Genomic DNA, 15698 nt, shown 5'->3' on the forward strand with positions numbered 1-15698 from the left:
GCCCTCTCATTTGCCGACGTGCAGAAGCCGACACGACAGCCGCGATCCCAACAGTCGTAGCCCCTCGGCCTCTGCACATTCTGAAAGAGAGCTTTCGCCGCGTAGCCGGCATACGCGATTCGCGTTACGTTGATGATATTGATTCTCGCGAACCCTCGTCGGATGGGTGGCTCTTTTCCGCGGTGGCGCGAGGCTCTAGATGAGGCTGGCCAAGCGCTGGCGACCCCCAGCTGAACCTCATCCTAAATCGTCCCGACGCCTCCTCTTCCAGGACAGACAGCCAGCCACAGACATGACAAATGCAGTCCAGGTCCACGCGACAACATGCTCTAGCGACCGCGGAGACGGCCCTTCCCGCTGCCGCCCCTTCAGCTTTCCTTTTGGTCCCTTTTCATACCTCGCGGAGAGCGGGATGGCTCTCTCGTCACCTGGGAATGGCTCGGGCACTGTATCGAGCGTCCCCCGGTGGTCATTCTCACCAATGAAGCTCTCTTGCGCGCCTTCCGGACCCCGCGCGTGGAAATGAGCTCCCCTCGGGGGACGAAAATCGCGAAGGCTTCTCGATGTGCTCGCTTCATAGAGGATGCACTCGACCCAACCCTAAGGGCAGCGACGGCATCTTCGCAGGAACCAAACACGGTCCTGTATAGCAACCCCCGCATATTTGGACCCGCGGGCGTTACTGAATGGGGTCCTATGCACGTCTAGAACACTTTCTTCGGCTCCATTTTCGCTGTTCTCTCGTCAACGCCCAGCCGTATCACCGCTGTGGTTATGTAGGCTTAGCGTGGGCATGTTCAAGCGAGGACCCTGGGGTGATCTGCTATCCCATCTCGTCTACTTCCAATTCCCTCACCTCCGGTGGCTGAGATCCGGTTCACATGTGGAAGCTGAAGGTGTTCGGATTGGCTGATCGTTTCTTCTCCACACCTATTCTTCGCGGCTCACACGCGTCCGCATCAAGCGATGGCGCCTCCTTGTATCTTTCTGCGGTCTAAAGCTCCTTCTAGCTATTGAGCTCTCCTCGCCTCCTAGAGGTGCGCTCGATTCGAAGAAACGCTCGATAACCCGTGCCTCCTTTTCGCTCCGGGGACAAGGCCTGGAACATCAATTGACTTATTAGGGGCCATCCCCTCATACTTAATTCATCCCCAGGATAGTTCATGAGCTTTGGCGCTCTCCTTCAGATTACATTACTTCGGTGCTTCTATTGCTGTCTTCCTTCCGATTCTGCTCATATCGAGCGTGCTGAGACCACCAGCAAGTACGTAGCAGCTCCATGGTCCATATCACCTCGATATTCTCAACTCGCTCCCCTCTGGCTCCATTCTGATCTAACAGGTGCCTAGTAATAGCACCAAGATGGCACCAATTTCGCTCAGTCCTCCTCCCTCTGAGAACGGTACGGCTCACCCATCGAGGCTCACTGTGGTCAACGGCAGTCCCATGCCGCCTACTTTCGAATTTCCCGACTCCCTCAGAATGCCCAAGCCGAGCGTACTCCGCGAATCCATAACGCATACCGCTATCGTCCGTCCACGATTTGGCCGCTCTACGAGCGTTGCCTTCGAAGGCCAGCGCTCGGTCCACGAATACCTCCAGTTTCTCAAGAACGAGAGATTCCGATATATGCCCCATGACGGCTCCAACTGGGACCGCGTCCTCAGGTGGGCTGATAATATTGGGGGCGTCGTTCTTCTGTCGCACGGCGTTCTGAACGACTTCATGCTCAACAGTGAGGATGCTACTCGTCTAGTGTGCGACAGCTGCTTGAATCTCATTCAGGTATCCCCCCCTACGCGAGTACATTGAAGTTTGGCTGACTTGCCTAGTTGGGTACCAAACACGTCGAAGTACTTCTGAAGGTCTTCAGTGTGTTCCACAAGATGGCTTTCGCCCTGTCTGTGTTCCTTCGACAACACCGCCTTATCAAGTCGACTCCTGATGTCCGCCGTGAGCTTACGCACGCTTTCCAGAAGTTTGCACATTTGACATGCGATGTCAGGGCCTATTGCTCTACCAAATATTGGGGTGAGCTCGGTAGAGACTGCACCACAGTTTACTTGCGCTAATTTTTATCCAGGCACCGCCTCTGCAGATTTCGCCGACTTTGACGCCTACATCGCCATAGGCTCGGCTTCTTTCTACAGCCATATCGAATCGGTTTCTGTCTCCATGTGGGCGTCCAGCAAGCACTGTGCTCATTACAATATCCACAAGATTCGTGACTTCCTCTCTCCGCAGGACAGTGTGGTGAAGACCATCATGTCGTAAGTTAAGACCTAGGCATGAAGTCTATGACTTTGCTGAAGTGTTGAAATGCGCTACGAGGGGCGTTTCACAATATAGCGAGCGCTTGGCTAAGACATAGACTTGCCACCCCATTGAGAGCTACGCTGATTTCGTACCCGTACCTTAGAAACCAGCTGTACTCCGGGTTCAAGCGCGCGGAGTTCACATGCGAATGGTTCGTACCGCATCTCAGGAAATTTACGAGGAATGGTCATGGCTCCAAGAAAGTCTTACTCATCACTGGCGGAGCTTGCACCGGCAAGACGGTCCTTGCACGCTGGATCTACGAGAAGCTCCAAGAGTCAGTCGACGATGATCCGTACGACGTTATCACGTACTCGGTCGGTGGGTAGTTGCGCGTTTGTGTTTCGAGAGCAAGACTAATGACGGTCTAGACACGGACGTTAAGTACACTACCAGCCCGCTATCCCTCATTAAGAGCTTGTTGATTCAGTTGCTTGATCGCAAGATCGGGCGCGAGGGCCTCCTCTCGCATGTTCACAAGGCGATGGAAATGGCCCAGCGCGGTTCCCCTGCTAGCGAAGTTGAGACTGCGCTTTGGGATGCTCTTGAAGCCTCTCTCGACGACCACAAGCTTATGTTTCTCATCGATGGCTTGGACCAATTGTCCGGCGTACGTATTGGAAATCCCCCCGCACTGGAAGTACTCGAACGAATCACGAAATCGAAGGGCAACGTGAGGGCTATTATGTTCAGCCGACTAGTCAGCAATGCAGCTTTGAAGCACTGTCAAGAGCACATGGCCCTAGAAGACTATCAGGAGGCAAATGGCGATATGCAGCACTACATCGAGGATTTTGTTCAGCATCACCCTAAGCTCCGCAAGCTCCACGAGGACGAGAGAAAAAGCATTATCCAAAAGCATGCCGAAATCGCAAATGGATCATTCCTCTGGGCCGAACTGCAGCTCCATTCGGTTCAGCACGAGGACTCACCTTCTGCTATCTTGAAAGCTTGCCAGGCAGCTCCCAAAAACCTCGATGCGGCTCTTGATCACCTAATAGTGAGCCTGGACTCGAAACGTCCGGAGACAAAGCAGGTTCTTTCCTGGATCTTAGCTGCCGAACGTCCTTTGGCCTTGAAGGAAGTCAAGGCGCTGCTTGAAGTCGACTTGGAACGATGTACATATCGTCCCTTTTCCGGGGATGTGGAGAAGACTGTTGGAGATGTTTGCGGTCCCTTGATTGTTATCCGCGATGGCCTGGTCTGTCTTCGTCATCCCAGCATCCGCGAGAGGCTACTATCAACGACCTCTGTTAGCAATAAGACCGCGAAGCTCGTCATTGACTTGAGGGAGGCTCACACAGAGCTCACCATCCGCTCTATGGCCTACGTCGGTATACATCTCCAGCACGATGACGTCGACCCACACGCTGAACTCTTCGATGTAATCGAGATGGCAGAAGAGTTTTCGAGACATCAGCTTTTCGAATATGCTGCACGTTACTGGCTCAACCACTTCCGCTCGTCGTCCTTGTATGACAAGTCGGCCGACAAGATGCACCTATCGACGGCATTCAAGATGTCCTTTCCGAATTCAGTTTGTCTCGCACTCGTCGAAGGGACATGCCTCGCTCGTCAGTACATTGCTTGCGAAGCGGAGAAGCTCCAGAACCTTGCCTACAAAATCCGGACGGCCTTGTTTGGCGAGCATTCGGCTGCAGTTCTGCAAAGCTTGCTCCTCGAGTTGCGACTCGGGCGGAAGTTCAAGGATGCGCACACTCTTTCGCGCTACTCCTACGATGCATGGCGGATCAGCCGTCATAGCTGCTCACTGGTCGTAGCACAAGCCCTCGCCGTCGCCTTCGTTGAGTACTCCTCCAGCCTTGAGATCTCCGAGCACGAGGAGTTCCGAGCTCAGAGGGAAGAAGTCCTCGAATACCTTGTGGAGGTCTTCAGGCACGCTAGCGACGAGTCGATGGAGATCCACTACGCAACCATTCTCGCTCAATTCTACATCGAGATAGGCTGTGTCGAAAAGGCCGTCGTGATCTACCGCCGACTGTATCGTCTTCGCCTCAAAGTCTGTGGACACCTTCATGAAGAGACCCGCTCGCTCTTTGAGATCCTCGTCGTACATCTGAAACAGCTCTCTCTATGCAAAGAAGTCCTGGAGCTCTATCTGGAGTACCACAGGCACTGTGAGCACACTTTGGTCATCACAGATGAACGCCGAATCAAGTCCACCATCGGAATTATCCAGATCTACGAAGAGCGACAAGAATTTTTCAAGGCGGAAGCGACTCTGGTGCGGTTCTGGAAGTCTGTCTCTGTCGCAATGGCATCCGCCCGTATCACGGAGCTGAAGATCGATTTTGCTCTGAAGTACTCCGAGTTCCTCTATCGTCAGTCGCGTAAGGAGGAGTCGGAGGTCATTCTTCGCGGCGTATGGTCTGAGATCCAATGCTACAGTTACGAGTCTCGATTTGAATCGGCCATGATAAAACGCGTCCAGAAGATTGCGAAATACTTCGAGCGGTTGGAGAGCTTCAGCATGTCGCGCTCGATCTATCAATCTCTATACGAGCACTATGAGAGTCAGGAACAACGTACGTCTACAGAATGCATCACAATTGTCAAGAGCCTCGCCGAGACCATAACCAAATCTCACTACTACTCGAAGACGACCTCCACCTCCACCAGCACTTCTACTACTTCAACGACCACGATCGAGTATAAGGAGGAGAAGACCCTTATGGAAGTGTTCGAATCATGCATGCAGTCTACCGAGATCTCGTCTACGACTATCTCGATCTGCCAAGCCTTCTGCTCCACTTATATGCACGAGGAGCGCTACGAGGAGGCTTGCGAGATCTACGGCAGGGTCATCAGTAAAGTCTGGGCATCTATCGAGCGCATAGAAATCACAGAGATCCCTGAGCACCTCACCGAAGAGATATTTGAGCTGGCATTCTCCTTCGCAGTTTGTCATTTCAAGCTCCTGCACATCGAAACCGCCCAGACCATCTACTTCAACCTGTTTCGTGCTCTTATCTGCACAAGGCACGTTGAGAACAAGCACTTCTTACTTTGCAAAATCAAGCTCATCATAGAGTTTTTTGAGGAGATCTATAAGTTCGAGCGGGTTATCGAAATCTACCGGGAACTGTTCGTGTGGATGCCGATTTGCTTTGGCAAGACCGATTTCGAAACGATCACGATCCTCATGTCGTTCGCTCGTATCTGCGTTCGCATGAAGCTGTACCACGAAGCTGTCACCGCCTGCTTCCACATCTACTCCTGCTTCCACATTGCCCATGGCTGTCTCCATCGCGATGGTTTTGAGGCCACGGTTCTGCTCTGCGAGCTTTATGAGATCCAGTGCAAGTGGGAGATGGCCGGAGAGGTATATGGCTTCCTTTGGAGGACTTTTGTCCGTTTTGGTGCGGAGTACCAGCTAGACGTCGAGATCATCTCCAGGATTTATGAACGGTACATGTTCATCCTGGAGCATAAGGAGATGGCGGAGTACAGCTTGCTCCTTCAGGTCTCGCAAGAGTATTATCAATGTACTCTGAGGTACTTCCGGAACCACCATGAACACACCATCAAGGCGACAATGGCATATGCGCACATATGCGAACGACGAGAAGAGCACCGAGAACTGAGCATCGGATTATACCAAAAGGTGATCGAATTCTGCAAAGAGACAAAGTCCGAGTTCAGCAGCACTACGCTACACACGTGCAATACTCGGGTCGCCGCGATGTATGCTTTCAGCACGAAAGGGATTAAGAAGGCAGTTTCAATTTACCGCGAACAATTCGAGAGCTCTTCGAAGACCGAGAGGACCTCCAGCGAAACCATCACGGTGTTGCGCAGCCTGGTATCCACGTATAAGAAAGAGAGTACTTCCGAGTCGATCACGAATGCGAGCGAAACGCTCAAAAGCCATGCTTTTGAGATCTTCAAGCACGAGAGTCGTTCATCGGAGCTTATTGAGTCCGCTAGGAGCATGGCCGAGATCTATAAAGAAAGTTGCCTCACGGAACAAGCTGAGACCCTCATCCAGGAGATGAGGAGCAAGTTGGTGGAACAAGTGAAGACCTCCGTCACTTCCCATACGCATTGCGAAACAAATTCGTACGTCTTCCTGGCATCTTTTCGAGAGTGTATGTCGGAGGTCGCCTCCTTCTCTTCCGCCGTCGCCGAGCTCAGAACTGAGATGATGCTCTACGAGTCGTATTTCAAGGCCACCAATACTCAGACGGATTACAGCTTGATCGTTAAGTCTGGCTGTGAGCTCTATTTCCACCTTGAGAAGAAGGCAGAGTGCCGATCCGAGTTCGTCAAGGTGGAGAAGGAGCTCATCGAATACTTCCGAAAGTACATCCACCTCTCCCGCACTATCAAGGAGAGTGTTTGGAATTTGTTCTTTCGTCTCTACCTCAAGCATACTAGCGAGGCCCACTATGAGAACGTCGTCATCAAGCAAGCCACGGCCACTGTCCTCAACTACACCAGGACAGGCAAGTTTGGCGAGGCATACGAGCTGGTTCTTCTCGTCGATCGTTTTATTCATTTGAATGGCGGCTTTCACTGCGAGTTCTATATCCGCACTGCATTTGATTTGGCAAAGTATCTGGTCGGTGTTGGAACGAACAAGTCCGGAAATGCTAAGCAGTACAATGCCATGATTGACCTCTCACGGGTCATCCTACAGGAGGCTCTCGTGGGCTTGGACAAGGTCGACATCGATCTTTGCGAGCTACGGCAACTCCTGGTAGATGTCGTCAGCGAGTTAAGTCATCAGAAGAAGTACCAGGATCTTGAGGTAAGTCTAATAACTCTTTTCATTCGGTCCCTTGCTCACGCTCCTGTCAGCGCATCCTGCAAACACTCTGGCATACACGCACGATCCGCAACAACATCTCCTCCTCCCCGCTTGTCCTCTATCTCGGCCGCAGCCTCATCCAAACCTTCGCCTGCCTCAATAAGTTCTCCGACGCGATCCATCTCTGCCACCACATCCGATACAATCTAGCGTACATCCGCGGCACAATTGATAGGTCCACCCTCGAATTCACCGTGCTCCTTTCCGCACTCTACACTGAGCAGAAGCGCTACCGCGACGTCATGGAACTCCACGACGACATCCTCTGCCGCCTGGGCAGGGCAGAGTCCGCACCCGGCCTCGATGCCCTCCACGTCGCGCACACGCACACGGAGCTCTTGGAGATGGCATTCAAAAGGCACGGCAAACTAGACAAGGATCCTCAGCACTACCATGACGTTTTCAGCACGCTCGACGAGCGCTTTGGCGATGAGAAGGCGTGGAAGGAGAAGAGGCCACAGCTGGATAAGTGGACGCCGGGCGTCAAGGAAGGCCAGACGATGGGGTGCTGGTTCAGGCCTGCGCGGTTCGAGTGGGATGTTGAGGGTGAGGAGAGTGTCTGGGAGCAGAAGTGGAGGGAGGAGTTGGTGACGAGGAGGGTTAGCGGGAAGGTGTGGCATAGTGGAGAGAGGAATGGAGAGAATAGGTCTAACGGTTTCACGAACGGACATGGGAATGGGTATGTGCACGCCAATGCCAGTGCCAGTGCCAATGGTAATGGTATTGGTAATGGCATGGACTTGGATCCGACCAAGCCGAAGGATGGCCGCATCCCGCGCTCAGTGGCATAGGGGCTTCGTTGCCTCGGACATTCCTTTATCGTCTGGTGCGGGTTTCGGAACCTTTTCAGCTTATTACTCCCTCGATTGTACTTGTACTTTCCTTCATCTCTCTTCTTCATCTCAAGGAAACTGCGGCTTTCACTCCTTCGAGCCCATTAACCCCACCACACCTTTTCTCTCTCGCCGCGTCTCTTTGACGCTAGTAAGCGTGATCCAGCGATGTTAATATATCGTAAAGACCCGCATAAGTACTTCGTTTTCGGAGAGCCCGACTTCATGAACTTGTGGGACAACGGCTCTATAATATATACTGCGGTATTACGCGTTGGAATAAGTGCGTCGCCAAGGCTTTGCACCGGCTTTTGCATCCAATAGATTCTATGCACGGAGACAACAAGCGATCGTTAGCTTGCTGCAACACCACAACATACAATAATCTCTCAAGTCTTTCCTGTTCTGTATGATGGATGAACAGATGCCCAAATACGTAGTAAGAAACTTCGCCTCTCTTCTTATTCCCAACACTAATCGAGGCTAGACCACATGTCGCCTCATAGCCCTCACGGTCTGGCTTCTTCAGCACCGCATGTTAGTCAATCAAGGCTTCGTTTTCCGGCGCAGCGGCCTCTCCACCGACTCAATTGTCATCCTCGTAATTGGCGCCACATCAACCGCCTGGACTGCTTCGATACTCTACCACGCCTACTACGACTCCCCTAACAGTAGCGGCAAGGGAACCCTACCCTTATGGTCCGGGAAAGCCATTCCCTTATACCCCATGTCCATCTGCCTGATTGAAGCCCCCATTCTCGTCCAAACCCTCTTCATCCTCTGGGTGCTGAAATGCATCCCTGCGGTCTGGGCCTCACGATCTGGAAACTCACCTAACCTATGGCGCTCCCTCCGCACACGCAGCCCTTTCGACTGGGAATCCGGCCTCGGCTACTACGTATATACCCTCCTCTTTACCACTACCTTTATCACAGTCGGTACCGCATCCGCCGTAGCCATAGCCGCAGGCGGACCCCATACCACAAGTGGCATCCTCAGCCTTGCCGGCCTCATCGTTTTCTTCTTCAACGGCACACCAAGACATCCGTATAACGCTGCTCCGCACAGCTACGCCTCCGACACACTGCGCATCATTCTCCCAACCATGCACCACGAAGGCACTGTGTACCAGCTCCCAAGCGCAGACAGAGGCTTCGACGCTATCTGGTCCCCCAAGATCAGCAACGAGCATCGCGAGGCAGACGGCGAAATCATGCTGCTATTCCAGCACATGCGGTGCGGACGCTGGCTGCCGCACGAGCCATTAGAACGTCTACGGGCCACGCTGGCGCGCTTCCACGCGCGCGTGATCTTGTCCCCCTCGGAAGCACGCTTACTAGCCGACTTCATATATCCCGATCTAAACAGTAGTAATGTATCCGGAGAGGGAAGCAGGCCCGAATCTTTCCGTTCTCTCCACTGCAAACGAGCAGAAGGCGTGCATCTCATCGGCCGGGATCTCCTTTTCGCCCTCTGCCACGCCGAATACCTGGTCTTCATGTCGCAGCACTCTCTCCCCGACGAAACATGTGCGAAGCTACATCGTCTACGCCTCATGAGCCGCAGTGGTGCGACATCGAGCCCGACCTCCAGCCCCAACAGCCCCGACCATACCATCGGCTTCCTCCCCGGCCTCGCCGGCTACCGCGAAGCCGCGCGCTATGTCTACGCCATATTCGCCCTCCCCGTCGACGCTTCTGCGCTTCACTTCGACGTCGCGCCGCCGGTATTTTCAGCGGCGCTGGGCAAGGCGCCGCCAGATATCGAGGCGTATGTGGCTGAGTTGTGGGATCTGAGTATGCGGCATTGCGAGGGGACGTTTAGCGCGCTGTGGTTCTTTGCCACGGTGTGGTTTATGGAGATGGGGAATGTGAACGGGTTTCATATTTTTCCGCTGAGGTGTGACGGGAGGGAGGGGGACATGGTAGCGCAGGGTGTTATGTGGAGGCAGGCTTGGTTCTCGGCGTGCGTGGCGCAGATCATTTCGTGCAGTGGTGTGGTTTTTGGGGCCTTTGTTGGTGGGGCTTTTCCTTGATTGTGAGGCCTGGGAGGAGGGGGAAGCGGATGATGGGAGGAATAGTGAGGGCAGAGAGTTTGGAGCAGCACTGACATGGCGCGATGGCATGCAGCAAGTGAGGTGTTTTCTTTCTAGGACTTTTGCCTGCCTCGGCTATGTATGTTGTGGTCATGTCCATGAACATCTACAGTATTTTGGGGATCTTCGACGCAGATCCGTAGTGTCTCACATATAGAGTCTTTGCACATGGTGTATAGGCATGAGTTGACAGTGTATTGCTACCTAAGTTGTGCTCTACCTCCTCTCCAGATCTAAGAGGTCTTGGATCCAGTCCTCTTCCCACTTGCTAATGCCTTTAATGGCCTTATTCTCCTTAGTGTTGTAGTTCTTGCCCTTCTGCTTTTTCTAAAGTAGACGTTTAACGAACTCTTTCTGTTTAAGGATATAGCTGGTGTTGGTTAGGGCGTTTCTCTTCTCTGCTTTGCGTTAGTTGATGCTTTGGAATGGAGGGGCATCTATACTAGCTCGCTCCTCTAGGATCTTAAGGTGCTACTTGAGGAATTGCAATGCCCTTGTGGTGTTGTGCTTAATAGAGCTAGGCTTGCAATCCTTGCTAGCTTCCCCTAGCCTCCTGTTGCAGAGCTTATTAAATATAGCTGCGTCTATACCCCGTAGGCTCGCCTAGGAGTTCTGTGTTGTCTGATAGAAAGAGTTCGCCGGTCCTTCAACGGAGAGGAGAATTAGAGGTGCCATCGTTCGTGTGTAGTGTGAGCTGCTTGATCGAATATTGTGCAAGATGTGGTGGACTAGGAGCGCAGGCAAGAGACTCCGTTTTATACCTGTGGGCCTCGCGCGCAGCGTTTATGGCTGTCCGCCCTTACTGCCCTTTTGCTGGTGTTGTTTGCGCCCTTTTTGGTGACCATCGTCGTTGTTGAGGAGCTTTCTGGGGCTCCTTTTTCGTTGGCAGCTTCGTGCCATAGTTCGCAGTAGGCTACGCCCTCATCCGCGCCCGAACCGTTCTTTTCTGTCGACTTATGCCACCTGCCCGTGGTTCTGTGATACCCTGTTCCCTTCTCTTAATTTTGGCGTCTTTTGAGTCCTTTTGTGCGTAGGCGTAGTCAGCATAACCTCTATAGGTTGGTTACTTAAAACGAGAGAAATCAATCAATCAATCAGTATTTTGGAGCATTTCCAACACAGCAACGTCTTCTGCAGCCTAAATCAGTACGCCAATTACCCACCACATCATTCTCCAGCCACCAGGCCAACACCTTCATCATCATCCCCATTAACAATATATATCTCCTCCTCCGTAACAACATACGCACACTCCTCTCCCACCGAACGCATATTCCGAGACCTCACCATCAAATCCCTCCCATCTAGCCGGTACAGGTACCCCGCGCCCTCGTTCTCACACTGAATCGGGAACCAAACAGCCTTGCTATCAAGCTCTGTCAAAGGCTCCAGGAGCGGCAGATACATCGCGCTCGTATCCACCAAGTGCTCGGCCTCCTGGCGTATGAGTTTGTGGAACAGCGCTTCGAGGCCGGTGAGGACAGTGGCCGGGACGGGGTTTCGGATCACGGGGCATAGCACGTCGTAGAGCTCTGTTTCCTTGAGCAGGTGTGCGAGTTCCAGGGGCGTGACGTTAGGGTAGGGGAATTCGGTCCATTTAGTCCGGAGAGTGCCTGGGAGAGGAGAGAGCTTAATTTAGCGGACGTATTTGTGCCGGAGGGGGAGCAGTTTACGTACGGAATCCGCCAAGCGCGATCAATCGCTCTACTACACCTCGCGGCGCGCGCATATACACGGCCTGATGCATCGGCGTCCAGTACGACATGGCGTCGCCACGCGGCTCTAAGAACGGCGCTATTATCAGCGTTTTTCTCTTCACAGCCAGTGACAATCGGAGGGATAGCAGGGATAGTAACGTACTTATCCTCGTTGCATTTGCCCAATGTTCGTCAAAGCGCTGCTTCGCCCGCTCCAGGATATCGAATACGTCGTCCCAGGCTCCAAAGTAGGCAGCGTCGGCGAGATCATTGCGCATGCTGCAGTACGGGTCGGCAAGCTGACCGACGTCCGTGTGCACATGGCCAATCCATGTTCGGATCAAATTGTCACTGCCCACTTCGCCCGTCTCTTCTTTGACGAGCGTGATCTCGGAGAACGCATCTGGAGACACTGCAGTGTCGGTTGCTTCTTTGATCATTCTCGCGATGCTGGTCTGAGAACGGAGCTGGGAAATGCTGGCCACATGATAGCCGGTGTTAGCATTCTATCCGCAAGCAATGCTAGGGTTAGACAGTGTATGAACCACCCACGCTTGCCCTTACTTACATACTAATAGCCTGCAGGACATGCATGAGCTGATCTTGATGCTGTGTCAGCCTGCCAACCAGCTCTAGCGCCTCCGAGCGCTCCAGGGACCAAATCAACTTGCGCCAGAACCGGATCCGTCTGCTGTTTCTATACACATCACTCGCCATGTCGAGAATCCTTTGCAGTGTTTCTTTCAGGCCGTCGACAGGAACGGCAATAGCGAGTTCGTGCGCATTGCTCTCCTTCAGTTCGATGAGAAGACCACGAATCATTTCCAAGAGGTTGTACGAGCTTTGCACTCTGATAACCACCTCGCGCAGGTCGTCTTCGGCGTTCCGGACGCCGTGGGAGAACTTTTTGAGGCTGTCGATGGCTTTGATGCAGAGGGAAGCGGCGCCCGCGGCGAAGGATATGGCGCTGATGATGTCGCACATTGTGGTAGTTGAAGCGATATGGGTGGGGCACGATGCAGAGTGTAGGGCGGATCCTACTTGAATTATGGGACCGTACCTGGTGAAGATGCGGCTCTGCGGGAGCCGCTCGAGCCGTCATTTTCGTCGATGATTTAGCCGTGCTACGGTGGCGTACTCGGCACATACAGGGAGAGCCACTTGGCGTGGGTGTACTCTATATGCTGTTGTGAGGCGAGCAAGCCACTCGCTAATCGCTGCCCTATGCGTAAAGTTTGTACCTCCACATCCAGTCACTTGCATGCTCCCCTGGTCGACTTCAGCACCCGCTGCAAGCTGAAGACCTATCAAGTGTTTCCCAAGATATTCACTGATACGATTCCGTAACAGCGGCCTGAGGCTCTGCGGTCGAGACGGGGTTTATGTGTTTTACAAATATGGAGTTCCTTAAATCGATATTGCCCTTCTTTTTCAAAGCAGATAGCGCACGATGGCCTCAAACCAACGATTCTTTGAGTCCCTCCCTGATTCGGTCGCCCTCAAGACCGCCTATGGAGGGGATCACGAGGCCGCTCGCATGAAAGCCATCCGGCCGAACATCCAAAAAGTGCGACAAGCTTGGATGACTGATGAGGGATACAGAGCTCTGATGGAGAAGATCAGGCGATATTTCCCTCCTGCCACGCTTCCGCCGGAGACCAAGGAGTCATTTGAGCGGCTACTGGAAGGTTATCGCGATTATGGCGACGTGGATCACGGACGGAAGGTAAAACCGCCAGTCGAGCAGTTCGATGCGCTCGAGCTGTATCTTTCGGACCAAGGGTACAATTCGCTATACACATTGATGAGCGCCGTGATGCGAAAAGGCGAGCCGGACGAAGAGGAACTGGAAGTCGCGACGGCTATGGTGGAGCTATTGACGATTGACTTGTACAACCTGAGGTTGTCTCAGATTGGGCATCCGCGTTACGCCAACTTCCAAGGCGTTACGTTCCGAGGAATGTCCATCACCGAAGCCCAGCTCGTGGAGTACCAAGCCATTCTTGCCCGCGAGGACCTTTCCAAACGCAATTTCTCCGTTCCTTTAGGTCTGGTGTCGAGCTCGACCGACGAGAAGATCATGGAGGAGTTCTCAAAGCCCGTAGCGGAGAACGATAAGCGCATAGTCCGGTTGCACCTCACAATCCATATCCGCGGCGTCCACCCCATGCTGCTCGAGGAATATTATGCCCTGTATCCCGACAGTGTTGTCACGTCTATCTGTGCTATGCCTACGGCGCATATATCGTCGTATGGCGAAAAGGAGATCCTCTTGCGCGGTCCGTTTTTCCACCTCATCTCCATGGAGCGCGGGGCCATCAATGGAGAACAATACCACAAATTGGTCGTCGTCATGATGAATGCCAACAGGGACCATGGCCTCGAGCACGCGTCTAATGAAGGCGAAAAGGAGAGACAACGACAATGCTTCCTGCGCACCGTTTCGGCGTCCAAGTTTGAAACTTGTGCTGCGGTTGCCGAGACGCATGCTCCTCATGATGCTGAGGGCTATCGAAAGCTGCAGAAGCTGGCTTTAGACCAATTGAGAGCTGTTGATGGGATCGAAGTCCAACCTGATGACCGATGGGCCGAAGCCCAATCCAGGGACGTTGCAACGTGGCTTGGAGGTGCCCTCGTGGAGAGTTATCCCTGGCATTACGCGTGCCGTCGCCTGTGTTGGCAAAACGCAATCAAGGAGGAGAATTGGGTGGAAGCTGAAGAAGTGCTAGAGAAGGAATACGACTGGAAGAAGAGAGACTGGTATAATGTCGGCAAATTGACAGGTATGAGACGCAACAACTACCCTTTCCACTTTAGTAAGGGTTCTCTTTTCCTCCTAATCCGTCTTGTGTTAGTCTCTTTGCTTTCGTGGGCGTGTTGCTAACAAGATTCAAGAGCACAGCGAAGGAGTCATCAATGACAATCTCACCTTTCTCCACATAGTCGCTCTCAAGTCGCCCCCTCCGAAAGAAGACGTGGCGCAGTACATCGCGTGGCAAAATCTGTTGAGAGGCGCATGCCAACCCGAAGTCTGGAGTAGGTACAGAACCTGCCAGTTTGCACTTTTCGCGGCTTTGATATTCCTTCCGCCTGGTTCAGTCCTGTGTCCACAGATATACGAGCAGCAGACTTACAAGTGAGAATAGAGACGGTAAAATCTTTCGATAGCAATCGCCACACAGCTCACGACCTGGCCAAGATCAACGGCAACAGCGATCTCATTGAACACTTACAGCCGCGTATTATCCACAAGATCCATCCTGCCATTTTAGCAGGCGTAGAATCCCAGTTCCACGCAATCATGAGACAGAAAGTCGGCCAATTCGTACGTGATCACGCTCCCTCCCGTACGCTAAACTGTTATGGAATTCACACGTCTTCAGTTGGACGAGCATGCCTTTCACATGCCCCAGCTCTCAGTCCTGACTGAGATGGAAATTCCAGAACTCTGGATCCCAATCCCGCTTATGTATGGTGTAAGTCGCACCTTCGAACCCTGCCCGACAGGTGTTAGTATTTAGCTGACGCGCTCTAGGGCTTCTTGGTGAGCCTGGAAGGTGATTGCTTGAGGGTCGTCCTGTATGAAACGGTGGTCGGCCAGGTGCGGCAGCGTAAGACAGAGTTCTTGCTACCGTTAAGTCTTACTATCAAGCAAGACAGCTAGTGCGGTAGTGAGCATCGGTTACGAAACTGGAATATGTGGAGGTTCGTTGCAATCTCCATGGGCATCCTATAGATTTATACGCCAGTAAAAGTACCTGGATATCACTCAAAACGCTGGCAACCAAGAGCCCTAAGAGGTGTCCGATACTGGTCACGCTATTCGAGGCGTCCCGGGATGGTATTCTATTTCGAGCCATCGGGGTGTCGGCGTTTGAAACTAAGCCTCGGTAAGGATCCAAACGCCGATGCGGACGCCTTCCGAT

The 15698-nt window shown here is 52.9% G+C and overlaps 4 protein-coding genes across 4 annotated transcripts; 3 read left to right on the forward strand and 1 right to left on the reverse strand.

Moving 5' to 3' along the window:
- Positions 1-756: 756 nt before the first annotated feature.
- BU26DRAFT_516796 (uncharacterized protein) lies at positions 757-8117 on the forward strand. Its single transcript, XM_033828420.1, has 7 exons — positions 757-1264; positions 1350-1785; positions 1833-2031; positions 2084-2270; positions 2420-2637; positions 2688-7087; positions 7138-8117. The coding sequence occupies exons 1-7, from the start codon at positions 1164-1166 to the stop codon at positions 7936-7938; spliced, it is 6342 nt and encodes a 2113-aa protein (XP_033687102.1). The 5' UTR covers positions 757-1163; the 3' UTR covers positions 7939-8117.
- Positions 8118-8363: 246 nt separating this feature from the next.
- BU26DRAFT_602550 (uncharacterized protein) lies at positions 8364-10015 on the forward strand (the record flags this gene model as incomplete). Its single annotated transcript, XM_033835363.1, has 2 exons — positions 8364-8419; positions 8468-10015. The coding sequence occupies exons 1-2, from the start codon at positions 8390-8392 to the stop codon at positions 10013-10015; spliced, it is 1578 nt and encodes a 525-aa protein (XP_033687103.1). The 5' UTR covers positions 8364-8389.
- Positions 10016-11242: 1227 nt separating this feature from the next.
- BU26DRAFT_602551 (uncharacterized protein) lies at positions 11243-12841 on the reverse strand (the record flags this gene model as incomplete). Its single annotated transcript, XM_033835364.1, has 4 exons — positions 12341-12841; positions 11936-12249; positions 11753-11857; positions 11243-11688 (listed from the first exon to the last, which is right to left on the reverse strand). Exons 1-4 carry the CDS (start codon positions 12754-12756, stop codon positions 11243-11245), a joined length of 1281 nt encoding a protein of 426 aa, XP_033687104.1. The 5' UTR covers positions 12757-12841.
- A 429-nt stretch (positions 12842-13270) lies between these two features.
- Positions 13271-15495, forward strand: BU26DRAFT_452184 (uncharacterized protein). Its single transcript, XM_033824785.1, has 5 exons — positions 13271-14555; positions 14668-14808; positions 14919-15097; positions 15156-15248; positions 15308-15495. The coding sequence occupies exons 1-5, from the start codon at positions 13310-13312 to the stop codon at positions 15434-15436; spliced, it is 1788 nt and encodes a 595-aa protein (XP_033687105.1). The 5' UTR covers positions 13271-13309; the 3' UTR covers positions 15437-15495.
- Positions 15496-15698: the final 203 nt, after the last annotated feature.

Source organism: Trematosphaeria pertusa (assembly GCF_010094035.1).
Source record: "Trematosphaeria pertusa strain CBS 122368 unplaced genomic scaffold BU26scaffold_4, whole genome shotgun sequence".
Lineage (NCBI taxonomy): Eukaryota > Fungi > Ascomycota > Dothideomycetes > Pleosporales > Trematosphaeriaceae > Trematosphaeria > Trematosphaeria pertusa.